General features: G+C 37.3%; 4 protein-coding genes across 4 annotated transcripts in view; 1 reads left to right on the forward strand and 3 right to left on the reverse strand.

Moving 5' to 3' along the window:
• Positions 1 to 8,962, forward strand: part of doc2a (double C2-like domains, alpha) — a 30,349-nt gene extending 21,387 nt beyond the window's left edge. Inside the window, exons 8-11 of the mRNA XM_084130443.1 lie at positions 4,610 to 4,794; positions 5,553 to 5,634; positions 6,683 to 6,779; positions 7,870 to 8,962. Coding sequence (XP_083986569.1) covers positions 4,610 to 4,794; positions 5,553 to 5,634; positions 6,683 to 6,779; positions 7,870 to 8,006 — 501 coding nt within the window. The 3' untranslated portion in view covers positions 8,007 to 8,962. The remainder of the gene's footprint in view (positions 1 to 4,609; positions 4,795 to 5,552; positions 5,635 to 6,682; positions 6,780 to 7,869) is intronic.
• Positions 8,963 to 11,209: 2,247 nt separating this feature from the next.
• On the reverse strand, positions 11,210 to 14,398 carry LOC311089272 (uncharacterized protein). The gene is made up of 2 exons (XM_084123829.1): positions 14,114 to 14,398; positions 11,210 to 12,554 (listed from the first exon to the last, which is right to left on the reverse strand). The coding sequence occupies exons 1-2, from the start codon at positions 14,295 to 14,297 to the stop codon at positions 11,587 to 11,589; spliced, it is 1,152 nt and encodes a 383-aa protein (XP_083979955.1). The 5' UTR covers positions 14,298 to 14,398; the 3' UTR covers positions 11,210 to 11,586.
• Positions 14,399 to 15,822: 1,424 nt separating this feature from the next.
• LOC311067746 (uncharacterized protein) lies at positions 15,823 to 18,803 on the reverse strand. Its single transcript, XM_084089804.1, has 3 exons — positions 18,467 to 18,803; positions 16,563 to 17,300; positions 15,823 to 16,385 (listed from the first exon to the last, which is right to left on the reverse strand). Exons 1-3 carry the CDS (start codon positions 18,654 to 18,656, stop codon positions 16,318 to 16,320), a joined length of 996 nt encoding a protein of 331 aa, XP_083945930.1. The 5' UTR covers positions 18,657 to 18,803; the 3' UTR covers positions 15,823 to 16,317.
• Positions 18,804 to 20,106: 1,303 nt separating this feature from the next.
• Positions 20,107 to 27,860, reverse strand: LOC311085296 (uncharacterized protein). The gene is made up of 7 exons (XM_084117735.1): positions 27,720 to 27,860; positions 26,569 to 27,510; positions 24,160 to 24,289; positions 23,960 to 24,043; positions 22,027 to 22,124; positions 21,862 to 21,940; positions 20,107 to 20,382 (listed from the first exon to the last, which is right to left on the reverse strand). The coding sequence occupies exons 2-7, from the start codon at positions 27,427 to 27,429 to the stop codon at positions 20,318 to 20,320; spliced, it is 1,317 nt and encodes a 438-aa protein (XP_083973861.1). The 5' UTR covers positions 27,430 to 27,510; positions 27,720 to 27,860; the 3' UTR covers positions 20,107 to 20,317.
• Between the last annotated feature and the right edge of the window lie 134 nt (positions 27,861 to 27,994).

Genomic DNA, 27,994 nt, shown 5'->3' on the forward strand with positions numbered 1-27,994 from the left:
CACCTCGACGAGAAGTCTCGTCGCGTTTTAATCTCGCGAGATCTCGTAACACGAGATCTCGTCACACCCCTAATATACATATATGTTCTACCAAATGTGCTGACAAGAATGTATAGTAAATTTAAATATACTTAATGTCATGTAATTAATGTCATGTGTGTCATGTATTTAAATATATTTGTAATTCCACTTTGTAATGATGAAGTTACAATTTAGTACATTTATATTAACTTCAAATAAAATATCGAACAACACTCTACAGTTAAAATTATAATCAAGTACTTTACATGCACTTTATTAGTCAACACATCAAAATAAGTGAACTTCTTTAAAGTACGACAAAAGATTATTCAAACATAATGATTTAAAATGTGCTTTAAAATAAAACTTTTAATATTACATTATTACAAAGTTTACTTTTTAAAAGTGTTCTTAATTTTGTTAAGAAACTTAGCCATTAAAGTGTACTCTCTTTAAGTACACCTAAGTGGCCTTTCATTTCATTAATTATTTTCACTACATTAATTATTTAAACTACAAGGGCACATTCAATACAGTTAAGCATACTTTTTCACAAGGGTGGTCACTATTCAATTTCGTTGTATTGAAAAGAACAGCTTGGACATTCTGCTAAACTTTTCCTTTTGTGTTATATATATATATCTTACAGCTTGGAAAGCCATGAGGGAGAGTCTGATGACAAATGAAAATTTTAATTTTTAGATGAACGATTCCTTTCAAAAAAAGGAGAGTTGAATACAACTGAGAGTTGGAAATGTTATAAAAAGAAAAAAGGTGGAGGAAGAGAACAAGTTCCAGTCACGAAGGTAGGATCACAGACAGAGTTTATGGCGCAACAGTCACAATGTTTATTTAAAGCTCTTGTTTTGGTGTCATGACTGGCACACATACAGATTCTGGTGGAGGCTGATGACTGGTGCCATGCCATCTGCTGCTAATCACGCAAATCTGAATATGAAAGCTGTGCGAGTGCGCCTATGTGCGTGTGCGTGTGCCCAGCCTCATTGCACACCTGTTTACCTGCTGGATACACCCCCTCATTATCATTAGTGAGTCCTCATGATGGAGGTCATTAGTTTGAAACCTCATGGAGCACAGCAGCCAAAAACCCAGGCAATTCATGCCACAGCATTTAAACCGCGCTAAATGAATTTATCCCATTCTGAAATGCCATTGACATTTTAAGGAGTCGAAGAAACTTGCACTGTCAGAGGAAAGCCACTGCTATGCCACCATCTGCTTCTTTGCAACTAATTTGCCCTAAAAGATTTTCTAGCAAAAACATCTAATCTTATTATATGACGTTTGCATTTTATTGTAGTGAGCTAGTTGATTATACTGAAACATCGTTATCATACCTATTATATGATATGTATGCAAATACTGGAAACAAAATCAATTCTTCCACCCCGAAGTATGCACTTTTATCTTAACATTGCATATTTATGTTTGCCCTAAAGTACAAATACGTAGGTGTGAAACCGCAACAATTGCAGCTAACAGCAACGTCTAAGTGGCAATTCTTAGTGTAGCTGACCTCATGAGGCAGGGAATTATATGTGCGGCTATTTTGTCTGTCTCTTGAGCATTTGGCAGCTGGGTTGCTCTCCTCGCTGTTTGCATTATGAGTTGTCTGTTTATAACACAGGGGTCGCCCCTCATTCTGCCCACTATCTGTATGTGTCTCCTCACTGTTAAATTAATGAAGGTCTGGCGAAGCAACTTTCACTCACTCCAGCTCTGTCTCGCGCACACACACGTACACACTCACACTCTCTATCTGTATCTATCCCCACACAATTATATTAATGAAACATCAGGCTTGCCAGAAACAGGTTTGGCATGGCATGATTCTCACTAATGGGCATACACACCCGCAACCCTTGCACAAACGCACACACAAACAATGTGGCAAACAGGACTGTAAGGAGAATTTCAAAGTGCAAGGTAAAGAACTAGAAATAACAAGGCTCTTTTTAGAAAAACAAACAGAGGGAGCGAGACACTGTGATGATTACCCTATTGATCCTGTTCTTAAGCTGGTTACTGTGGGTGCGGCTGGGAGAGAGAAGAAGAGAGAGAGACACAGACAGCTTGAAACAAAGCAAGGCAGGAATAGAGTATGAGAGACAGATATAAAGCTTACGGCTCTCTTTGTGAATTTTCATATGCAAAGATATTACACTTTCCTCATAAATGCATGGAAAATTATTTCCACTGTTATGTCACACTGAAAACGTTGAATGTGAAATCCTTTTAGCTTAAATATATATTGGTCATTCCTGTTATGAAGTACTTTTTAGCTCCGTAACTTTTATAAAATGAATATGCCTAAGTATTTCTAAACGACAAAGGTCTGGTTAGTACACCAGACTAACAGAAACTCAATTAAATTGTATTAATTATGCCTTGATTACTTACACAACAGCAAGACAAAGAACAGGATGGAAACTAACAGATTGGACATGTAGAAATAAATAAGGATTAATTATTGCTTAGTGAGGGATTGAGAGTTACATTACTGGTAAGTTCACTATTTGTATTATATCATACTGGCAAATAAACTATTACCACAAAACAGAATTAATCAAATCATTATTAGTTATTAAGGATCTGGCATTTATCTGTAAGGGATAAGAGATAAGACTAATAGGAAAGAAAAGTTGAGCATACAAGAAAATCCAACATGTTTCTTAAAGTTATTTTAATAAGGGAATGAAAAAATTAAGAAACACTGTAATATTTCTTGAATATTAATTATTGCAATTAAAAAAGCAGCATCTGTTCAAATCAAAGTGAAATTATATACAATTTACCAGTGTGTGAAATTAAGAGAAGATAAAAAGGAACTAATATCATTTACATCTTTCACATTTATTTTATACTTTATTATATTTAGAGATGCAGACATGAAACTGTACTTTATAACAGAAATGACTCACATGGATGTGCTCTTTATTGTGTTTCCTCTATATCTCTGCATCAGTCTAAACTTTGATCTTCCCCATTACAATCATTTATAGCTCCTGACTCAGCCAGGTAACAAAAAAAAAAGAAAGAAGGTTTTAACCCATACAGAAGGTTTATCGAATATTTCATGTAAATATTGTTGCTCTTGTGGTGTAAGTGTTACATATTCAGTCACACTTGACAATTCTCTGCATGCATTATTAATGTGCATTTAAATAAGCTTCTCTCGAGCCTTACTGAGGCTTACTGTGTGTGTGTGTGTGTGTGTGTGTGTGTGTGTGTGTGTGTGTGTGTGCACGCGTTGCACCAAATCAGACAATTATGTCTCATTAAGTCTCCATATCTCAAAATCCTGAAGAAGCTGTGCTTAGATCTTCCCGCTTCCCCCTTTGAGAGCCATTGAAGCTGAGCTGAGCCTAAACAGAGCAGAAAGAGAGCGTGATAAATGACTGTCTGCATGTAGTAGAGGATGAGTACGAATCATACAAGTCATCATAGAGCATTTACAGAAGACTACACAATTGTAAATGGTTATTTTCCATTTTACGACCGAATAAACATCTTGTATTAGAATCAATATTAGTATTTTATTTTATGGAAATAATTTTTATTGAATTTTCCAAAACAACAGATTGCCATGATTTAAAAATGAGCCTAGTGCATAGATGTCATATTACACTAACATCCTGACATGCCATAACCAGCTGTTTATAATTATTCTACATGATGAACATTCTCAGATCTTACCCAGAGGGAGTCCTTGTCATTGGTTCGGTTGTATGCCTTGTACCAAGTCTCCTACTCCGTCACTTTTAATATAGATGATTTATTACAATGCTTGCAAGATAGAGCTGTATTGATATTCCTGGTTTGTGCTAAACCTCTAATTTACCACTGGTACTAAATGCTTAATATAGAAAGAAATTTAAGTACACAGCCCTAGGGAGTCAGCTATTTTTATGGCTGTCCCATTGTCAAAATTGCTCCAAGGCATCAAAATGCACAAAAATTCCTACGAAATGAATTATTCGAAAAACTATACCAGATAGCCGTATCTGGTATAGACTATATACTGATCCTGCCGTAATGTACACAGTTAAATAGCTACCTTTAACATTTGAAACCATGTATGTTGCAGAAAACTGAATCGTCAGTGTTCCATTGTTTAGTAGATCAAGGCCCTTACTAGTGCGAATTTACATTCATGAGGTACTGATTCACAAGTCACAAATTCACTCGTGTGAGACAGCTCAAGATTAAAGTTTGAAAATATTCCATTGTCTTACACATTCATAGAATGGTGAAATATAACCAACAGCGATGGTGTCATCATAATATTTGCACACTGAACTGTGATTAGTCTTCTTTCTTACATTTATTTGCATGCAGAATTTTGTCTGCATCTTCTTTTCATACATAGCTGCCTGACTGCTGATTCTCGAGTGACCGACTGCAGACAAGATGTGACGCGGCATTTCATATGTCATTGCACTGGATCACTTAAGCCTTAAACATAATTTTTTTTGCTGCCTTGCAACCACTGGTATGTTCTTCAGGAAAAGCCTAATCTAGATACATTTTAGGATCTGACATACATTTGTTCTTTTTTTTTTTGCAGTGGGAGAATGAACAAATGACCAGTTTGGAAGAGAGGGGCCGAATATTGATCTCACTGCAGTTCCTTACCCCACCTGCAGAGGGCGAAGGAGAGGGCCGACGAGGGGGCTTGTGTGTCGGAGTGCTGCGCTGTGCCCATCTGGCCGCCATGGACGTCAACGGCTTCTCAGATCCCTATGTGAAAATGTGAGACTTCTGCAAAAAAAAACACTGAGAGAGCACAGACATTCAGCGAAAACACACTTGCTTTGGATCTCGATGCCTCATGAGAAACACAGAAAAGAAGAAATGAACACCAGTTTGGAAGGAAGGTGACATAAACAGTTCTCAGACGTAGAGAGCGATTAGGAGAAACTGTAAAAAATAGAGAGAATAAGAGAGACAGATAGTGTAATAAGGCTCAAAAAATCTCTCTACATCCTACGTCTTTCCTCTGATGTGTCTTTGCATCTCACGCTCTCATTTGTGCCCCCCTCTAATCTCTCATTATTTTTCTCACATCATGTATTAAAATAAACGCTCCCAAACAGTTCTTCCTCCCCAGGCAAAATGGCATAAGAACAGACAGGTCCCCCACCCACGCTCACGTCCCTTCCAGTCACTCTCTCTCTTTCTCTCTCTCTCCCTCTCTCTCTCCATTTCTTTCACAAACACACACATACTCATTCTCTCTTTTCCTCAGGATCAAAGCCATATTCTAACTATGTGTCTTGGAGAGGGTGGGGAAGAGTCAACAGCAGTACATAAAGCAAATCAAATTTTTATGGAAGCCAGTGGGATGTCACAGCAAAAGCCGAAAAGCAAACAGCTTGGCGCGAATGTGTCCGGAGTCCATTCCGTATTTGTGCGACAGTAGCGCCGCTTGTTTTAATCTCCTGCTCTCCCACTGTCCTGCTCTTCCTACAGCCCTCACTTTGTTCCTCCATGTGCCTTTCTCTTTCCAGATACCTGAAGCCAGACGTGAAGAAGAAATCCAAACACAAAACGGCAGTGATTAAAAAGACTCTTAACCCAGAATTCAATGAGGTATGGATAAACTGGCAGGGAGTGTGTCAAGTGTTTTGAGTCTTAATGAGATGTCTGGTCCAATATTTCTTTGCTCTGCGTCTTTGCTCACTTCATATTCGCAGAAGACCTCCGCCTAAACCCACTTTTGTTTTTCATGTTGTACGTTTCATTTCCGTCATGTCCGTTTCTCTTTTTTTCCCTCTCCTCCTTCCCGTCTGTCTCACGCTCTCTCTGTCATGTGGGCGGTTGGCGGTCGCCAGTAAGGCTAAGTGTTTTGTTTCCATTCACTCAGAAGTAATACACACCCAGAATGGCCGTATAATTACTCCTTGGCTCAGACTCCTGCTCGCTCCAATCTCACACACCTCGATCTGCTTAAAAGCAGGTCTGCCCTCTGCTCCACGGGAGCCCTCTCAACAAAACCATAATATCACATCGTATTAAAACGGTTCATGAGGGTGATGAAAATTCCTGGGAGGAATAACAGCGCTCCTCAATGTATTATATTTAGAAAATGTTCCAATTTCCTTTTTATGAACTGTTTGAACATGTGTCTGCCTTTGGCTCAGTAGAGAGGAATGGATAGAGGTCAGAAGAGGAAGGTCCGGTGGCTTGATCCCAGCATGATTTAACTCGTATACCCTGGATACGTTGCTATGCTATAAAGGAGCCTCCGTTTAGAACATACTGCTTTCTATTGCATAAATGTTTTTTTTTATTCCGGCACACGCCAACCTTCAGTCGGTGGGTGTGATATCCCAGACTAGAACATCTGTTTGGCTGAACTACCAAATGTATTTTTGAAGGGTGTTTAATATTTTGATCATTCCCCAGGTTGCTTCTGAGCTGTCAGGATGATGCATATGAGATCCTTCAGTGTTTAAAAATGTCCTTTAATATGAATTTGGGGAAAATTAAAAGTGGCAATGAATAAATAACATTTTGGCCAAGCCAAATGGTTGATAAAATGAGAAACAGAGGCATCGTCTATTAAACTATTCTTCTGATAATGTAATGAAACGATTGAACTATTGAAATAATCCACATCATATTTTACCACCTACAGGAGTTTTTCTATGAGATCCCTCTATCTGATCTGGTTCATAAGACACTGGAGGTCACAGTATGGGACTATGACCTGGGAAGATCTAATGATTTCATAGGTAAGAGCATGCAATTATGATTAAAAACAGTTTGGTTTTTTGCAACCAACTAAGGCATTTTTGCGTCCCACTGTGCAGTTTTTTATTGTTTTTCTGTGTAAACATGCACTAGACAGACGTGTTTGAGCATTGCAGTATTGCAGAGAGCTGTGTAATAGACATTATTGTTGAATGTTGATAATGAATAAATGTTACTAATCATGCTTAAATTTTAGGTTTGATACAAGTTATAATAATCTTCACTGACATACACCTAGAAATGAATTTCTATTCTTGAATTCACTATTTGATAGGACTGCCAAGACAAAAAAAAAAATTGGTAGGGAAGCAACAATGTTAAAACTAATAAGCTGATATTTATTATCATGCTGTGGCTGATGAATTTTACACTAAATGAAAAAAGATAAGTTTTATACTATTATAAATTCATTTAATTTAATTACACATAATCTACAGTTTGAAAATATAATATTCATTTTGAGATTGTGATATTAAATTATTTTTATTTTGAAAGATTAAGCATGACAGCAAAGGTAACCTAAATTAAAAATATTAGCATGTAAAATGAAATATCCAAAAATAGGCCTTTAGTTATATTTAACAACAAACAAATCTCTAATATCAGCTGAGTACTGACATAGTACTGATAAGATCCCCCCAAAAAATGCAAAAAAGTAATATTTTTAAGATGATTACTGCATACACTTGCAGATTTAAACATACAAAACTGTTTGAAATGCATCATGTATAATGTTGTTTCACATTCTATTTTTAAATAGTAGGCAGTTCTGGGCATACACTGTGAAAACAAAAAAATGAAAAGAAAGTGTTCATGCTTACTCAATTTTAAGCTTGGTCTACTCAAATATCCAATCTGTCACTTAGCACACTTTCCCATTTCAGGTTGACTAAACTTAAAATGTTAAGGCAGCCCGAACACTTCTTTTTAAAGTTGCATTTTTTTTTTTTACAGTGTATACTATGCAGTAGTCAGTAAGCGGTACATTAGTATACCATTCTGAACATAGCCATCCATCCTTGATATTAAGACATGTACTTACACAACAAAAACTATATTCCTGAATGGTAGGTGGCGTGTGCCTGAGCTGTCACGTCCAAGGAGATGCTCTTCGCCACTGGATGGACTGCTTGAGGAACAAGGGTCAGAGGGTGGAGCGCTGGCATATTCTGGCCAATGAGCTGCCTCAGACCACCTGCCATGATTGAGGAAGAATCCTGCCAGGGACAAGGAAATCAGTCATGATAGGTTAATGGATTTGATTGATTTGAGGTGGACATGGAGATAATTATATGAGCTAACTAGGGACTAAGATGTTGGACGTAAATTACACACTTTGTGCTGTTTAAAAGGAGGGTGGAGGATGGGCCACCAGTCGTCTTCTGACTTGATGTCACTCAAAGCGAGTCCCCGCCCCTTTCACCCACTTCTCTCTCTCTCTCTCTCTCGCTCATTGCTGCATTGCTGCAAGTGTTTTCTACACATTTTGTAACGTTGAAGTGAATTTTACTCTTATGAAATCTTGTGTAGCACAACTCTCTTTTTGACTAACCGATTATAATGTATTTCAATGTTCAGTGCTTTCATAATGCTTGCAGACAAAGCTAAGACGCATATTTATCAAAGTTTTAACACGGGGGTGCATGTAAACTACCTGGTGTAAACACATCAAAATGATATACACATATGGTATCACCGTGACAGCATGGGAAGGTCCTTAAGGGCCAGTCTTCACAATGTTGTCAGTCATATTTGAAACGAAATGGAATTTCATCAAGAGCAGGTTTATGTGTACTACTAACAAATAGACCATCCATTTTGTAGCATGATGCAATGTTTACATTTTTTACTTTGCACCAACTGTGTTTTCCAAGGTCTCAGATATGGCAGGTTTCAATTTCCAGTTGTTACTTTTCTTTAAAAAAAGGGATTTTATGGACATGCTACTATTTGATATCGCATACATTAATTACTTGATATATTTTTGGAATCAAATGTTTATATGTGCCGTATTCTAAGGGTATCTGGAGTGCGTCTGCATGCGTACGCATGTGTGTTTCGTCTGGTTGTTTTGTACCAAAAAAAAGTGCTGTATTCTTGAGGGTTTGTGGTTTACATTTATATGAAGTGATTATGTACAAATTGGAAATACATTTGAAATGCATTGCTCTTTAAGATGTGCATCATTTCCCTGCATCCTCTTAAAACAAACATATCAATAACTACAACTCGTAATCGCTCCGGCAAGCAGAACATCTATTATGGTGCACCACTCAATATTAGCACACTTCACCAAAATGATTTCATTCGCAAAGGCGAATGATTGTTGATTTGGGTATCTTTACACCAATAAGCAATGAGATATTCTCTAAATGGGATTCCAAACCTAAATAATATTAGCTTTTCCTCCTGTGAAAAACTACTGCACTGATTCTGTGGTTCTTCAAGATGCATCTGGTTGATTATGTGTTCAATGAGAAAATGGTAATTAGACGACCACTTAACAGCACACCAGACTGAGGTAAATGTCACTATATCTAGCCCAGGCCACTGACTACAACAGTGCACATTTTAGAGGGAGCTGATGAGGAGAATCAGGCTTCAAAAATGTCTACCCGATAAAGTGTTTTAGAGCTTACCATAACACGAAAAATGTATATTCATTATAAAAATGCCCAAAATCACATTTTTAAAATTAGGCTTCGTCACACCGTACAGGTTTTTCCAAGACGTTGGAAACTCTGGTCCTTAAAAGAACAAAAAGGGGGTGTTGAGGGAGTGAAATAAAGTAGTTGTTTTGGCTTATTTTAAACCACTGAGCCTTAAAACTCCAAAAACTCCTTTATAAATCCATTATTATGGATACTTTATATAATAAATTAAGATTATCCCTCAAGTCATATTGACTGTTAAAAGAGAACACAGAACATTTTACATAAAGGGTTAGTTCACCTAGTTGCATTCTTTAATAATTTACTCACCCTGATGTCATTGTAAACCTTTATAACATTCTTTCTGATGTGGAGATATTTAGCAGAATGTCTAAGCTGCTCTTTGTCCATACAAGTGGACGGGGATCAGGGGCTGTTGAGCACTAAAAATGACAAACAAGCACCACAAAAGTATCCCATATATCTCATATATGCGCAAGTCTTTTGATGCCAAAATGTACAACTTTCCTTGAAAATATTACCTTGAAAATATTACTTGACAATCATATTCACCATCCATGTTCATTCTATGAACTTTCCGCTATAACTCATTTTGTGCTGCACAGAAGAAAGTCAGCAGGTTTGGAACAACAGGTGGGCCTCAGGATGACTTAAAATAATACAAAACAAGCATTAAAATAGTCTAAAACAGCTATAAAAAAAATCTATTTCCTGTCTCCTTAAACCTTACTGTCTCAGAACAACTGTGTAAGCAGCAGCCTAACTGTGAAAGTGATTTCTAGACCTGTTAATCATGAACAGGAAAACGCATGCAAAATGCTAATTGGTTTAATGATTCCAGAAGAACACTCAGCTCTGGAATTCTGAAACATAATTATTTTAATTTAAACTATAATTATTTGATCACTCTTTTCTGTAAATTATTCAGATATTGTTGTAGACAATGGAGACATTTTTTTTAAGATGAAACGTCGTTTAAAAAAGTAGTTTCATATATCCACGTGTTTAAATTAGATATCAACATTAGTACTGACATTTTTAGTTAAAAAAAAGAAAAAAAAAGAAAAGACTCCTTGTACACTTGAAATGTTTTGTGTCCTCTTCCAAAAATGCTCAACATCGCCACCTGGTGGGAACTAATGGGACCATTCCTCTTCTTTTTTTTCTTTTGCCCCAAACAACTTTGAACTGAAAATTCAAGACATTACAAGCCTTAAGCATATATAATGATCACCTTCCCATAGAGTAAAGTTAAACCCTACCTAAAATGTCCAAGTGACCCTGAAGAACTTGATATACTTGTTCAGGTATTTAAGGGATTGTCCACCCCAAAATTTAAATTGTCATCATTTACTCACCCATGTTATATAATAGATGATATTCTGAAGAATGTTGGTAATCAAACCCGTTTTGGTTCCCATTGACTTCTATTTTTTTGTCCATACAATCAAAGTCAATGGGAACCAAAACTGTTTGATTAGTTACCAACATTCTTCAAAATATCTTCTATTATATTCCACAGAAGAAAGAAAGTCAAGCAGGTTTGGAACAACATGAGGGTGAGTTAATGATGAAACACTTTTTTGGGTGGACCATCCCTTTAAGTACAGTAGAAACAACATTTTGAGAAGGGTGGGCCTTCACTGAAATAATGTGTTTTACACAATTGCCCAAATAATTCTTGAGACCTCTCTACCTGCTGATAGAGAAATCCAAAAGAGTAAACACTCAATAAAATCTATAAATCAAACCATTTAATTTAGCATATTAAAAGAAGCAGAAAACAGTTGACGACACTGGCACTTGTTTGTTGCGTCCTACTGGTCTGATGGCAGGGCACACAACAGGAACATAAAATGAATTTCAACACCATCACCAAACACTGTACTCAAAAGGTTTTCTGAGGACATCATCACGTGACTTATATTCTTCAGCGTGTCTCAATCCTGCCCAGCATGGCACATTTTAGATGTCTCTATAATCTAGAACAGCTGATTCAACTCTGATGTTCAGCGATCAGGAGCAGGAAAACTGTGAACAGGGAAACCGTCCCATGATTCTTTAATTATCTTAAGTTCTTTAAAATTTGTCCTGCTGAGGCAGAAGCACCATCGCCTCACCTATTATGAACACGCATGTGATTTCGACAGGTGTAGGCATCCTTAAAGCTACGCGCGCACACCGGACAGTCAAACAGACGCAGCTGCAGATGCACTCGGCTGTGGTTCCTCAGAGTCCCGTCGTTGTTGAAGCGTTTCCCGCACTGGGCGCAAGCGTACGGCTTCTCCCCTGTGTGAATGAGCATGTGAACCTTTAGGCGTGAGTGATGAGGGAAAAGTTTTCCACACTGTGGGCAAACGTGCGTCTCAGGACCTCTTCCTCGTCCTCGTCCTTTTGCCCTACACTGCCTGACTTCTCTGCTGAACGCTGCGTGACGTAGGGGATTGACCGCAGCGTTAGCTACATGTATACCGAGATGACCGTTGCTGTTGATAGTGTCGTTCCTGACAGATCCGAAGTCTGTGTTTTGATGAGCGGTGTTGTAGTTGACGTGAGCTATGCCTGATTCAGGACAAGTGGCCTTTGACACATTTGGGCTAATTGTACTGATGGACAATTGCAAGGTTTTAGCCTTTAGCGTTATACGTTTAGCTGCTTGTAGTTGAGAGGAATTCGATGCATTGAAAACTTTAGGATCAGACTTGTGAGTAATATCAGTAGAAGCTGGTAACTGAGCAGAGCAATGAGGTAATGGACTGTAGACGGATGTGTTAGCATGGGTGGATTGTGAATTGAGGCTTTCAAAAGGCTCAGTTTTTACACCACAAGGTAATTCATTTACAGTGGATGTCTCAAAGTCTTGATCTGTCTGAGCCAGTGTGTTTGGTATTGCGGGACAAGGTAAATCAAAGTCTGATTCGGTCATCAGAAGCGCATGGCTGGAGAACTCTTCCACTTTCGTCCCGGTGGGCTGTTCATTTTGTACCTGATAGATCTCTGTAGGCATTGTTTCCGTCTCAACGCTAGAGGTCCACTTTAGATGAAGAGGTGGAGATGATGGTGCAGGATTTGAAGCGGCTGGACCTGTAAAAGATGAAGGGTCTGAGGAGATCAGGTGGAAACATAGTATCTAAGACACTTAACTCATTTTGGTTACTAGGAGTTGACCGATTTCACAGAATATCGTGTAGTTTATGATGTTCACGGACTCTGATTCCATTCAGTCGGACATGCTTGATATTTTGATCGGATTTTAGAACACATATTGTTTTCATTTGTCATGCAGCTCCATGTTTCTGTGCGAGTTTGTTGTGTCGGACCAACTTGAATGTCTGGTAGTGTGTGATTTTCTAGTAGGAAAATATATGAAAAAAGTAGGAAAATGTATGAGGTCTAGCCATTTAAAATTAGTTTAGATTTTTTTAATTTTTGTAGCGTATTATAGCCTTAATTCATCTAAAACTACTCCAGATTCAAACTTTTTACAACAAATGTAAGTTCCTATAAACAATTCCAGTCAGACATTTGGACACACTAAAGTGAATGTATGTTTTTTAAAGACCTTTAAAGCTTTTATGTCTCACAGATTATAAATTTTTTATGTTTCAGTTTAAGATACACAGAAAAATGTGTTCCTTCAAGTGCAGATGGTTTCATGTACAAATATTTTCACAACAGGCCCTTTAAGTGAAATATTTCTAGGCATGGGTGGTTTTGTGCCATTATTTTACACCTATAAATCTTGATCTTAAAACATAAGCATTGAGTGTCCAATTTCATATGATCATGAGCAAAATCTTAAATATTAACATTTTAGTTGGTACAATATTTGTATCTAAAATATTTAGTAGCCTACAATATTTTAAGGCACTCTTTTGACAATACCGGTGGCTATCCAGGAGAATTTTGAAATGTTGTATGGGCATAAGCATTACAATCATTTCACCATGTAGTGATCATTTTTTAATAGCTAAGTTGAACCATATAGTGAAGTCAACAAGTAACCAGCATACATGGGTACTAATAAAAAAAACATCCAAGGAAACACCTCGTGAATAAGTGCGTAGAACAGCTAAACATGGTAAGGCCATTTTAAAAAAGTGAAAATTGTTTTGGTCTGTTTTCAATTTTCAATCACTACATAATTACCATACTTTCCTGTGTGTTATTTCATCGTTTTGAGGACTTATATTGTTCTGAAATAATTATACAAAACAACTGGTAATTTTGACTGTGTGTAAAATTGATGTATGTGATTCATTTGAGGTGTGTTACTGATGTATTCATATTGTTATAAAACATTATGAATACTATTTATATTTAATATGTGTTCATTCATTGGTTTATAACTGTCCTTGCAAAACCTTACAATGACATTGTAACCATTGTTTCCGCAAAATTACTAGTTACTACTGTCAAACCATAATGCATTTATATAATATCTCATTCAAAATGTACAGAGTCTTTCTGTCATTGTGTTTACATTTTTAATGATAGTGTTGGCTGATGTATTTTACTGTTACCATGGCAGAAACTATAGTTTCCATGGTAATGTGTGTAAGGGAAGTAAGGTAAATAAACCGCTGGCTGTTATCGACAGAACACTTTTTTATTGTTATTATTATTATGAAAGGGCTATGTACCGATTGACTCAACGATTTTCTCAATCTCCTTCAGTCTCCGTCTCAGATACTCGTTGTCCTTCTGCACGCTGTCCAGCTCTTTCTCATACTGCAGGACAGTCCCGCCGATCATGTCCATGATTTCATTGAGCGCCGCCATCAAGCGCTCCGTCAGAAACGTGTTGATGACCTGCAGCTTCGTCATCTTGACGTTGTTTCGCAGTAAATGCACTTATTTTATGTTCGGCGTACAAGTAAGACAGAATGTAAACAACACTCTTCCCTGTGGTCATATGACCACGTATTTGTTCCTCTTAACCACAGAAATAAACTGATTCAGCGCCTACCAAAGGAGAGGAGTGGTAATGACAGAAAAGGCAGGGCCCTTCACACTACCACTGTGAGAAGATGGTGCTGGATGGTAGCCTACCATAATTTCCACCAAAACACTAAAGTTGCCACAGTTGATGATGTTACTAGCATAAAACCATAAATTCATAGATCAGAGAATTCCTTCAAACGAATCAGAGATTTCCTTCAAACAGCTGAAGAACATTTCAGAACGTTTCTGTGTTGCAAGAAAGCCATTTTTTTATTTGTATCTGACTGACCGTGATGTTTTGGTGAAATATTATAGTTACCATGTCACATTTTTTAAAATATTATTTCAAGTCAATAATGAGAAACCTTCACATAATAATAACTTATCTCATAATGTAAAACTTCCTCATGATTATTACTTAACATCTCATAATAATGACCTGGTCATAATTAGGCCGATTAGATTTTTTATCTCATTATTATGAGAAATCTTCTTGTTATTATGAGAAACAAAGTCGTTATTATGAGACGATTTCTCATTATTATAGGAAACAAATGCCCAGTTTGTTTCACAGACAAGGCTTAAGCATAGGCAGACTGAAATGCATGTTTAGCTGTTTTAACTGAAAATAACTTGCACTGGCATATTAAAATAAGTCGGTGTCATTATTTTGTCTCAAGATGCACATCAGTAATGTTTTTTTTCTTAAGGCACGTTTATAAAAGCTACTTAAATGCCCTAATTGAACTAAAGCTTAATCTAAACCCTGTCTGTGAAACCAGGCCAAAGTCATTATTATGAGAAACTAATTATTATTACGGGAAAGTTTCTTGTTGTTATGAGAAAATAGGTCATTATAAGAAGGTTTTGTGGTATTGTGCGAAATTAGTCATTATTATGAGAATTTAAGTCATTATTGAGAAAGTTTCTCGTTATTTTGAGAAACTACGGGGCCGTTTATACAACACCTTTTTTGTATCGTTGTCGTGTAATGACCCATTATTATGAGAACGTTTCTTGTTATTATGAGAAGCTACAGTAAGTCATTGTTATGGGAAACCAAGTCATTATTATGAGAAAGTGTTTTTATGAAAAACTAAGTCATTATTTCGAGAAAGTTTCTCATTATGAGATTTTTTTTTGTAATAATGTATTTTTGCCCATTTCCACAGTTGTGAAAATATGATTTTGTAAGTCATAATGAGAAACATTCTCGTAAAATAATGACTTGGCATATCATAATAATCAGAAACAGTCATTATTAAGACATCATTACACATGAATGTGGTTGCAATAATGCTTGAGATGTTTTTGATATTTCTATAAATCCAAGATCTGTAATCTCATCTGAACAAATGTTATTTTTAGGAGGCACACACTGAAACAACAACAAACAATATTCTCAAAATTAACCAGAATTAATTTATTGTAAAAATTTGTATAAAAGACGAAATCAGTTCAAAACTTCAAAACATGAACATCTTACATTTCTGTGGGGTGGTAAAATACTCTGTAAAATTCTCTTTATTACAGTTTTCTTTCATATTAATCATGCCCTTGCTAGCTCATTTAAATATCATCCCATTATTTATTTTTCTCTAAACAACGATGAAACATCCATTCACCAGTTACTTACAGGCTAAAGTTTGTGACATTATTCCAAGCTGTATAATTTTACGCTTCGTCTGTAACCATAATCAAAAGGCTTGGATGACCAACTCTATGCATACATATCTGACTGCCCTATCTCACCCCACTCCATACAATGTTGATTTCGATGAAACGATTAGCTTGAAAACACACCAAAATCAGAATGTTACACAACCACTAGTGGTTCACTCAGCGGTTCGCCATGACGCACAATAGCCAGTGTCCGTACTGACTGAGAGCGGTTTAGAGGTTTTCACACAGTCTTTCTCGTAATCTCTTTCATTCGTCTCTTCTCAGCACTGCCAAAGATTAGCACATTTCCTGCAGGAATAACACAAAGATGATGTCTTGCTTTCCTTATATTTATCCTATTATGCAAGCACCATTAAGGCAGTTGAACAGACTGAGCAGAAATGTTGTACTACAGCAAATATATATATATAAGTATACATAAAATCAGAGAACAAATGATAATGTCGTGATGATGTCAACATTTACCATGTTTCATCCGAAGGTGCTTTAGAAGGGCCGACGTTGTGTACTCTTTGCGACCACGAGATATGACGGCCCTGCACATAATGCACACTGCTTTGCTACAATCGCCTTCTTTTAGAGAGAAATACTTCCACACAGGGCTTGATTTGGCTATTGTCCTCTTTTGCATTTCACAGCATTTACTGCTACAGTACGCCCTGTTGGTGCATAGTATGTTGTGATATGAAACGTGATTAGCATCGTAAGATGAACTGCTATGCTGGGATACTGCGGGAGGAGCTTCACCGCTTGTGTATGTTGGCTGGTTTGGGTGTTGCGCTCTGTAGGGGTCCGATGTCCCTAAAGGCAAGTCTGGACTGCGTGGCGACCAGCTCTGATATACATCTTCAGTGCTCCCCATTACATCGTCTGAACACAAGTTAGAGTTCATGAATTCAACTTTGATTTTAGCTGGGAAATGACAGTCTGTCATCTCATCCTCAACAGGATTTGTGCTCTGTTCGGTGTGATCAGTGCACATGTGTGAGCCCTCATTGTTGCTGGCTTCTGACGGCAAAGCTACAGATTCCCGGTAAGCGTCGGCGGAGTATTCAGGCTTTTCTGGTTTTATGAGCGGAGGTTGTTCGCCATGTCTCTGGCATCGGTCCTGATGGATATCTTCAAAGGGTTCTGGCTCCTCATTCTGGCTGGAGATCCATCCAGGCTGCACAGGGGAGATGGGCTGATAAGACTGCACAGGAGCTAAAAAACATAAAATGATAACATTTAAGATCCATGTGAACCTGTAATGTGACTACAGCTCCAATAACCTATCCATATTTTATTAAACACACCTTGATAACATTAGATTTAAAGATCCAGAGATGTTTTTCCTGTGTTGATTTATTTCAAATTAAGAAGGGTAGCTGGGATAGTATTTATTAAAGTGCAGCTCTTCACCCATTTAATTTAATAGCCAATAGGCTTTAAAGTCACAAAACAGAAGTATCAACAAATCTTTTCTTCCATATTGCGACGTGCATCTGAGTGTAACGGATTATTGAAAAAGAAAACAATGTAGGGCAGGCACTTAGTTCTATTCATTGGATTTTGAGATGTGGACATTGCGCTCAAAAACGGAGAAGAACGTGAGCTTGCAGTTGTGAGGGTTTAACCAGAGCGAAGAGCGAAGTCTGGCATTTCACCAGAAGACTGATTTATAATATTTTGAGTACAAAGTAAATAAAAAATGCATGGATGAATTATTTTCAATAATTTCACTATTCAAATAGATATGAAAAAGATAGTGTCGGTTTAATGTTGATTTCAAATTGTGTCACAGCAGTGAACCATAATTTGCTACTAGTTATTGCTGTGTCAGAGGCTAGGGAGAAGAGATTTATATTCTGGAAAGCATTTAATTGGACGCATCCACAAGTGCACAGTGATTGATTCATATTTTTGGTTGGGTTTTTGGAAGGATGATAAGATCCATTTTTAATGCAAATGTTTAATAAAATTTTAAGTTGTTAACTTACACTAGCATGTCGCAAAACTCATTTTTTATTTGATGGGTGTTTAACTCTATAGCAGTTTTTTAATAAGTCACGTTATATATATATATATATATATATATATATATATATATATATATATATATATATATATATAAACACAGTACCAGTTGTGTATACACTATTCACACATCCTCTAATACCATGTAATCAAAAATAATCTTGTGGCTACGAATCAAAGATGCGTGACCACAAAATGACAACAACAAAAAATACACTCCATGGACAATTTAGATCCAGTTAGAGATAGAGAGAGAGAGAGAGAGAGAGAGAGAGAGAGGGAAACTCTTTTAAACACAATGGAAAAACATTCACCATGATATTATATGTAGTTTAATAGTTTAAGCGTCATACCAGCATGTGCGAGTTCACTGAAGCACCCTGAGTCTCGTAACATTTGTTTCAGTCGCTCGTTTTCGCTCCTGATTCGCTCCGTTTCCTCCTCATACTCCCGAACCGTCCTGCCGACTGTAAAGAGGATCTCCTTCACAGCAGCCATCAGGCGCTCGGTCATGAAAGTATTCAGGCGATCAAGTTTAGTCATTTTACTATATTTAGATCGCTGTATTTAAATGATAAATACAGACAATACAGGTACCGATAACGAGCGCGTGAAAGTTCCCCCTTTAAAATCAAACCACCAACACATAAGGCTGGCTGCTGTGCTAACAGAAGTGTCTCTAGCACCCTTCACAGGACAGGAGGAGGGAGTACAGCTTTTGATCAAATAATGTCGTCACTCGTCATTCATATTATTTACACCAATGAGCAAAAACATTATGAGCACACCTTGTCTAATATGCTGTTGGTCCTCAGCGTGCTGCCAAAACAGCATTGACCCACCAAGGCATGACACTCTTTAAGACCCCTGAAGGTGTCCTGTGGTATCAGACACCAAGACATAGCAGCAGATCTTTCAAGTCCTGTAGGTTGCGAGGTGAAGCTGCCATGGATCAAACTTGTTAGTCCAGCACAGTCACATCCCACAGATGCAGAATTGGATTGAGGTCTGGGAAATTTGGAGGCCAGGGCAACACATTGAACTCTTCATCATGTTCCTCAAACCATTCCTGAACAATGTGTGCATGCAGTGTGGGAGGGTGCATCATCCTGCTGAAAGAGGCCACTTCCACCTGGGAGCACCACTTTCTGGATAAATGTTGTCTTAGAACAAACAAAACCTGACATAAGTCAACATTTATCACATTGCATTTTAAGTGAAAGTATGGATACTGAGTCAAAAAGTCAAAGTATCTAGCCAAACGAGTGAAAATACAATTTGCTGAATGTGCTTAAATATATAAAAGTAAAAAATAAAAATAAAAACTTTTGAAGAATAACATTTAACACAAGATAATAAAGCAACCTGATTAATCACAATATTCAGAGGTTTTTACAGAAAACAGTATCATGAAACTAGCGATTTTTAAAACATCAGATTCAGCAGTTGCTGATTTTAGTTGCTTATAGACTGCCATTACCTTTTAAAAGTTTGGGGTCAGTGCAATTTTTTTTTAAACATTAAAATATTTAATAACAATTGATCAAAAGTGATAGCAAAGACATGTATAAAATATAAACTGTATTCATCAATGTATTCTGAAAAAAATGCATCACTGTTTCCACAAACTTATTAACATTGATAATAAATGTTTCTTGAGGACCAAGATGATTAGAATGGTTTCTGAAGGACTTTGTGACACTGAAGTGGAGAACACAATATAACTGTTTTACTGTATTTTTGATCAAATAAATGCAGCCTCGGCAAGCATAAGAGACTTCTTTGTTCAACATTAAAAACTCTTTATCAACCCCAAACTTTTGAACGGTAGTGTATAATAATGAACAACTAAACAATTTCTCAAAATATAATTCATTATGTCTAGTGTCTCAACTTTGGAATGAGACATTTATGAGCTTGTATTGTAAATAAGTTGCATCAGTATGAGAGATGTGTTTCCCCACACACGCAAAAACAACAATACACCCTTAGATTTCTCTAACCTTTGTTTTTATTCTCAATCTGGAGATAGTTAATAAACATATGCTATGATCTGTACAATACAACAGGCTGAAATTAACCATTCCATAAAATTATTTAACATTTTCAGATTCAGGCAACATTGTAAAACATATTTACAAAACAAATAAAACTAATATGTTGTAACTTTTAAAAAAGCAACACTAAGATGTAAACAATAACTTCTAGCAATCTGTGTCATAGTCTTTGTGTCCTGCTTCTTCCCAGTGGAACCCTCTCGCTTCTGTGTCTGAAACAAAAGCATATTCAGTCAGGTAAAAAAATAAAAAAAGGTTACAAACTTCAAAGACTGAGCAAAATATACTTTGGGTTGCTGCAATTTTAGGCTTTTAAAGACCTTTTTAAGACCTGAAGATATAAAAAATGAATACTGTACTCTAAGGGTCCGTGATATTTACAGAAATGATCTATATTTTCAGGAATTTTGACAATAACGATAATTAGATGATGTTTTGCTGAGTGTGTCTGGTTTAGGCCTGTCGTGGACAGCTGACTCTTGAAGATTTTAAAATCCTCTTTGTGCTGTGGTCCATTTACAGCAGTGACATAAATTAACTTTTCCATTAAGGGGCCATATTTGCCCCCTTAAATTGCTTTCCAGGGGCATTTTTACCTTTGTAAATGGCACATTTTGTAACCTTATTAGAGGTCAATTTATTCAACAGCTAATTCATTCAAATGCTGATTCATTCAGGAACCAAGCAAGTGGCTGTGTCTGTCTTAAGGCCGTGTGTCCACCAAAGTGTTTTTTCCCCGAGGCTGTCATGAGGGCGGACTCAGACTGGCACGCTGCCGCCTCCTGTGGGCACAGGAAAATCTCCGCCCAATATGTGCTTTACATTTGCCAGGCTCCATTAAACCTGGAGCAGATATTCTATCCCGGAACGGACCACCCCCAGGGGAATGGAGACTTCACCTCCTGACGGACACCTCCTGCATTTTCGGCTAGTCGGAAGTGGACCTCTTCACATCGGAAGAGAATACCCACTGTCTGATATTCTTTTCGAAGGAAAAGGACGCATTGGCCCACAGGTGGCCTCTTTTGTGCCTCTATGCCTTCCCTCCGGTAGTTCTGCTCCCTCAGGTCATCAGCCGAATCAGGGGTGAACATGCTCTCCACGCTTTGGTGGACACTCTGCCTAATGACTAAGTCATTAAATCATTCATTCATTAATGAAGCACTGCTATCTACTGTCCCACAACGGTTCAGCTGTGGTTTCATTTGGAATTTTCAGTTAGAATTAATAAAAGAACTGGGGGCAAAAATGACCCTACATACCCTGAGTTTTGGAGGCATTCTAACTCCAAAGAACTAAGGCTACATCACAGAGTGAATAATACATGCACTCCTAATGCATGTTTTTGTTTGTTTTTTGCAAAGCGAGTGACATATTGGATAAAGTCAGCAGATCGTTAAAACTCAAAACACACCCTCCCACACGCACCTCTGGTGAGGAGTGCAAAATGTCACAAACGTAAACAAGACAACGTAACGATGCTGATTTGCCCATAAGCCTAAACGGCTATATTTTTCAATCAGATTTAAGACAATCTCAAAATTTAATGTCTGGCAGAAAAAAATACACACATTTAATGACCTCAAAATCAGGAGATTTAAATGTATTTTTTTAATGACCCAGAGGAACCCTGTTATGCTTGGGACTTTTGATGCTCTTTATGCATGTTTCATGACGAGCAGAAACTTTACCTTGCTTTGTGGCCGTAACCTTTCCCCCAGTGTCATCATTAACAGCATCTGGCAAATCCTTTGGACTTTTTGCTGATGGCTGTCAATAAAAAAAAAAAAAATTAATTCTGTTCTCTAATAAGAATAAAGAGCTATTTAAGAAAAAAATAATAATAATCATTTTACCTCCAGGCTAGCCTCATCCTTCACCGACGTCTCTCCACCTTGGATTCTTCTCTTTGGCCTTTTCAGTTTTTGCTGGTCTGTGCTAGTTAACGTGTCCCCTTGAAGACAAAAAAAACAAAACAAAAAACATGCAAATTTCTCATTTTGATGAATTACATAAAACCAGGTTTCTGCAGGTTTTATGAAGGCAAATAATATGCAAGGAATAATTTGAAGGGAACACAGTATGTCAATATGTTCTCTAAATATAAATGTATAGGGAGAAACAATGGCCCTCATTTATGAAACGAACGCATGACAAAAAACTGGGCGTACAGTCATTTTCACGCAAAACGGGGGCTACGATCAAATCTTTTTTGAGTTAGCGTGAACTTGCGTACAGCATAGTAATGGCGGAGAACCGTTATGAGAGCATTTTGACTGGAATGAAAACATTTGAAGTCAGTAAGCTACATATTCATCATTTAAAAATGTGTTGCCAATAGTAAAATATTCTATTGACAGTGTGTCATTTAGCTTATCCATAACATTAATAAAGTATTTATTTTATTAAATAGTTATATAATAATTTAACATCAATTATGAGGCTAATGGGTGTTTTTTGTGTAAGATCAATTTCTCTTTCATGAGATTACTTCTCTCTTCTTGGCCATGTTACATTTCTCCATGTTGTAAACTCTAGGGACGAGGCTTCTAAAATGTGAATTTATATAGGTGTGATATTTAAATTCCGATTGTTTTCAGCCGCCACATTTATCAATGTCCGATCATTCGTAGGATGGGATTGGTGGTATACTAATGTTTCATGAACCCTGTCATGAGATGATTTCTGCTCTCGGATCTGCGCTTGTTTCTATGTTAGATTGATAAATGAGGCCCAATGAGTTGTATTATTCATTTTACAAAAGTAATAGCTTCAATCACTCTGCTCCCAACCACTAGAACATAGAAATAACTTTCACTGTACCTTCTGATCACACCGCAAAAAAAGTGATGTTGTTCCTTAGTGTTTTTGTCTTGTTTTTAGTGCAAATAAAAACATTGACAGATATTTGTTCTTGTTTTAAGCATAAATGTTCTTAATTTTGTTTAACTGTACATTTTACATTTGCATCTCAAGTAAATGTATCTTGATTTAAAGATAAATTTGTATTTGAAAACAGGACAAAAATACGGTGAAAGACATTCATTTTTTTTGCAATTCATGCAACATTTAAAGCCATAACTTTATGAATTTAAAGCCTGGGACACACCAAGCCGACTTCAAAGAACTAGCGACGAAAACCGACGGTGTTGTCGCCTTGCGTCATCTGCATCTGGACCAAAAAGCTGCACTTGAACACACAGCACAGACTACAGCCAACTGTAAACTAGCATGTGAGTTCTGCACCTCCGTGTAAGAAATTAACTGTCATATATCAGCAGGAATCAGTAGTCTATATTCATCATTCAGACTGAGGAACAGAAACAAGGATATACGAAACGAAAAACAAAGCAACAATTGCTTACCATTTTGAATATCAGCTATGTTGATAGTTTTCTTTATTTTAAGCAGTTCATGTTGTTATGAAAATATTCACGTTTCCACTCTCACCGATGGCCCCGATGCCGATTGAACAAGCTGAATCGTGCAAACTGGCTTCATTTGTTAAATTCAGTTCTTTATTATTAGCAAATTAAAGTTTGTAACTATACGGCGATGTGTGGCGCACACCGCAAAAACTAGCCCGACAGACGCTCGCCGATGGCCCGACGTTAGTCGACAACCGACCGTCGGCTTGGTGCGTCCCGGCCTTAGGACTTTCTGCTCTGATTTAAGTCCTTTTTAAAGGCCTTGACTTGTGTTAGGGTGAATTAAGACTTCTTTTCAGAAACCCTGATAAAAGTAAAATAAAAATTTAGTAACTATCAAAACAACAACTAATAAATTCACCATGGTATGCAAATGTGTGCTTTAAAAGGCGATACTTCTGGATGAATCCCATATTGCAGTGATGACACCAGAATGGCCTCTCACCTGTATGAAAATTTAAAAAAAGAGGCATGAGAATGACCCTGGTTCTTGTCTGTGACTAGCTTGCTTTGAGTTGCAATATTATAATATGCGTGTTAAAAAGGGTTTTACACACTGACCTGTGTGAGTGTATTCATGTCTGCGCAGCGTGTAGGAGGTGCAGAAAGTTGCCCTACAGTGCTGGCAGACATGTATTTTTGAACTGGGCCTCTCTCCTTCACCCAGCAAGTCATAATCCATGATCAGTGACTATACAATTAAAAGGAAAAAACAGAAAACCACAGCTTAACCTTTGTTCATCAAAAGTACTGTTATAGACATTTCATTTACAATACATTAACATTCAGACAAGAGGAAGAAGATTTCAGAATATGCACTTTGACATTTGCTGTAGTTTGACATTTTTCAACTTATAAATAACATTTTACATGCCTAGGACGTTTAATAACCATTTACATGCGTCTGCGTTGTAAGAATATACAGGGAGACTTTGGATAAACGCTGACCCGTTAGCTAACGTTTGTTCATTGAAATTAGATGGCACAGTGGCTTCATTTGTTATGTCAATCAAATTCAGTTCTTTATTATTAGCAAATCTAAGTTTGTAACTATATCGTTAATGGCATCTCAACTAGCACTGGCACTGTCTACGCTGGGCGTAGTTGCGCCTGGTCGTAGTTTTAGTTGGTGCAACAGGTGTAAATATTTATAGGAAGGCTGGACATAGCTAAGCCCAGCGCAGAACTTGCACCCAACTTTTTTATGTCCAGCTGGTGCAACCAGCCCCTGGAATTTTTTTTTTTACATACAGTCGTGGTCAAAATTGATGGCACCCCTGATAAATATGATAAAAAATGGCTGTAAAAAATAAATCTGCATTGTTTATCCTTTTGATCTTTCATTAAAAAAATTCACAAAAATCGAACCTTTCATTGAAGTAAAAGAATTGAAAGTGGGGGTAAATCACATTATAAAATAAATGTTTTTCTCCAAAACACGCTGGCCATAATTGTTGGCACCCTGTTATTAAATACTTTTTGCAACCTCCTTTTGCCAAGATAACAGATCTGAGTTTTCTTCTATAATGCCTGATGAGTTTGGAGAACACCTGACAAGAGATCAGAGACCATTTCTCCATACAGAATCTCTCCAGATCCTTCAGATTCACAAGTTCATGTTGGTGCTTCTTCTCTTCAGTTCAGCCCACTCATTTTCTATAGCGTTCAGTTTAGCGGACTGGGACGGTCATGGCAGAAGCTTCATTTTGTGCTCAGTTATCCATTTTTGTGTTGATTTTGATCGTTGTTTTGGACCGTTGTCCTGATGGAAGATCCAACCACGGCCCAGTATAAGATTTCTAGCAGAGGCAGTCAGGTTTTGATTTTTTATCTGTTTGTATTTGCTAGAATCCATAATACCATGTATCTGAACTAGATGTCCAGGACCTCCAGCAGAAAAATATGCCCACAACATTTAAGATCCAGCAGTTTATTTAACCGTAGGCATGGGGTACTCTTCAACCCTGTTTGCACCAAACACATCTGCTGGGTTTGCTGCCAAAAAGCCCTTTTTTTCGTTTTATCTGACCACAGAATCCGGTCCCTTTTGAAGATCCAGTCGTGTCTGACAACTGAATATGCTGGAGTTTGTTCTTGGAGGAGCGAGGAGGATTTTTCTTGAAACCCTCCCAAACAACATGTGGTGATGTAGGGGTTGTTTGATAAAAAATTTTTAGGCTTTCTGACCCCAAGATTGAACTAATCTCTGCAATTGTCCATCTGTGATCCTTGGAGAGTCTTTGGCCACTCAAACCATCCTCCTCACCGTCCATTAAGACAATATAGACACACGTCCTCTTCCTGGCAGATTCGTAACATCTTTAGTTGATTATAACTTCTTAATTATTGCCCTGATGGTCAAAATGGGGATTTTCAATTCTTTAGATATTTTCTTACAGCCACTTTCTATTTTGTGAAGCTCAACAATCTTTTGCTGCACATCAGAACAATATTCTTTGGTTTTACTCATTGTGATGGATGATTCAGGGAATTTGGCCTTTGTGCTTCCTCATATTTAAACTCCTGTGAAACAAGAAGTCATAGCTGGACAATTTCATGTCCCTAGTCACCCTGGTGTGCTAAAAAAGGTAAATATTAATGGGAATATACTTCAGAGATATTTTTCTCATAAAAAATTCTAGGGGTGCCAACAATTATGGCCATATTTCGTAATGTGATTTACCCCCCAATTTCAATTATTTTACTTCAATGAAGTAAATTTTTTTTTTTTTAAGGAAAGATCAAAAGGATAAACAATGCAGATTTATTTTTTACAGCCATTTTTTATCATATTTATCAGGGGTGCCATCAATTTTGACCACGACTGTACCAGTATTAAACAAAACAAAAAAGTATGTAAATATGTGAACAACTGTAAGAGATTTAAAATATCCTTCAATGTAAAGAATCTAATAATAGGGAGTCCTGAAGAACAAAGTTCAGAATGCCACATTTAACAATGATATTTACCTCATTTTGGACACGTGAGCGCCTCTTCCTCTTCCTTCGTGTTCCATAGGTTTGGGTTTTCACGCTGTCATTGGACACAGTTTGGTTGCAGTGAGGTGGACTGAAGTCATCACATGGATTTCTGAGAACGTCATTTTCTGTCATCGTCCTTTCTTGAGCAACATCATATATTGGGATACTTATTTCTTCATTCTTGCAGTCTGTTGATTCTTGACCAGGGCTTGGAGTTGAAAAATTATCCGACTTAAAATCATAGCTGACTTCATATTCATGAGAACGTCTGAATTGTAATTTAGCACCCTCTGTCTGCCCATCATTTCTAACCTCCTTATTTGGACTTGAGACATCTGGTTGCCCAACACTGCATGTGACATCTTGACGGGAAGAACTTTCTTGTTCATTATACAAATTTAGCTGCTCTGATTCATAGGTGGTATTTAGGCAATAAAAACCTGATGGTTCTAGATCAGCATCAATCTCTTCTGGACTCCATAGGGAAGTAAGTGTGGGAGTTGAAGGAATGGGCCCAGCATCGGGAGGAATTTCACCGCAGTTATCTTCAGCTCTGTCAACTGATTTGCCCTTGCACTGCTCTAAATGAGTAGCAAAAGACTTCTTGCTAAATAACCCTAAACAATAGATGCAATAAACACTATCATCAAATGAGCAGTCTGAAGCAAACATCCTAAATGGTTTTGAATCTTGTTTACTACTTTGAACAACATTTGAGCCGTGTAGAACATTTCCCTTAGTTTGAAGGAGGTTCAAGAGATGTTCCCTTTCTTGTGAGTTCCTGTCAAAGGTAAGAGCTTTTGCCACCTCTGGCTCATTAGGATGAACTGACTGAAGATGATCCATCATTCTATAGTGTGGTTGCTTGCAGTAACAGCAGTGATGTATCTTCAATAAGTCATCCGTGGAACTGCTTTGGCATTCAGGACCCTGTTGTTGCAAAGAATCTATAATTAATAAAAGCATTAAAAGAGCATAAAAGAAATTCAATTAATTAAATCAGTCAAAATGCTTTGCATGGTCAGTTTTTGCATATTAGCACTCAAGATCTGCACTTTTTTACACCTAAAATAGCAACAAAAACTTGCATTGCAAAATCAAAACAAAACACTATTCAATAAAAAAAAAAAGCAAACAACCTGAGAATGAGAACTTGGGCAACTTTTCTTTGACTTCTTTTAGACGGCTGATCTGGGAGTCTTGTTTGATGGCTGATCTGGTAGTCTTCCTTGTTGTACTAAATGAAGATTCCAAATGAGGATAATTATTTCAACACACTGGCAAGGATCTAGAACAGGTGGACTTAAGGATTGTGCATCAATGTCATTTTGAGCTGTGCTGCTGTTAGAGACAAGAGGCGCTTTCACTTTTGGATAATTGGTTTTTGAGGCAGGATTCTGGCAAGAGTCAAGAT

This window comes from Abramis brama (genome assembly GCF_963993115.1).
Source record: "Abramis brama genome assembly, chromosome: 1".
NCBI lineage: Eukaryota > Metazoa > Chordata > Actinopteri > Cypriniformes > Leuciscidae > Abramis > Abramis brama.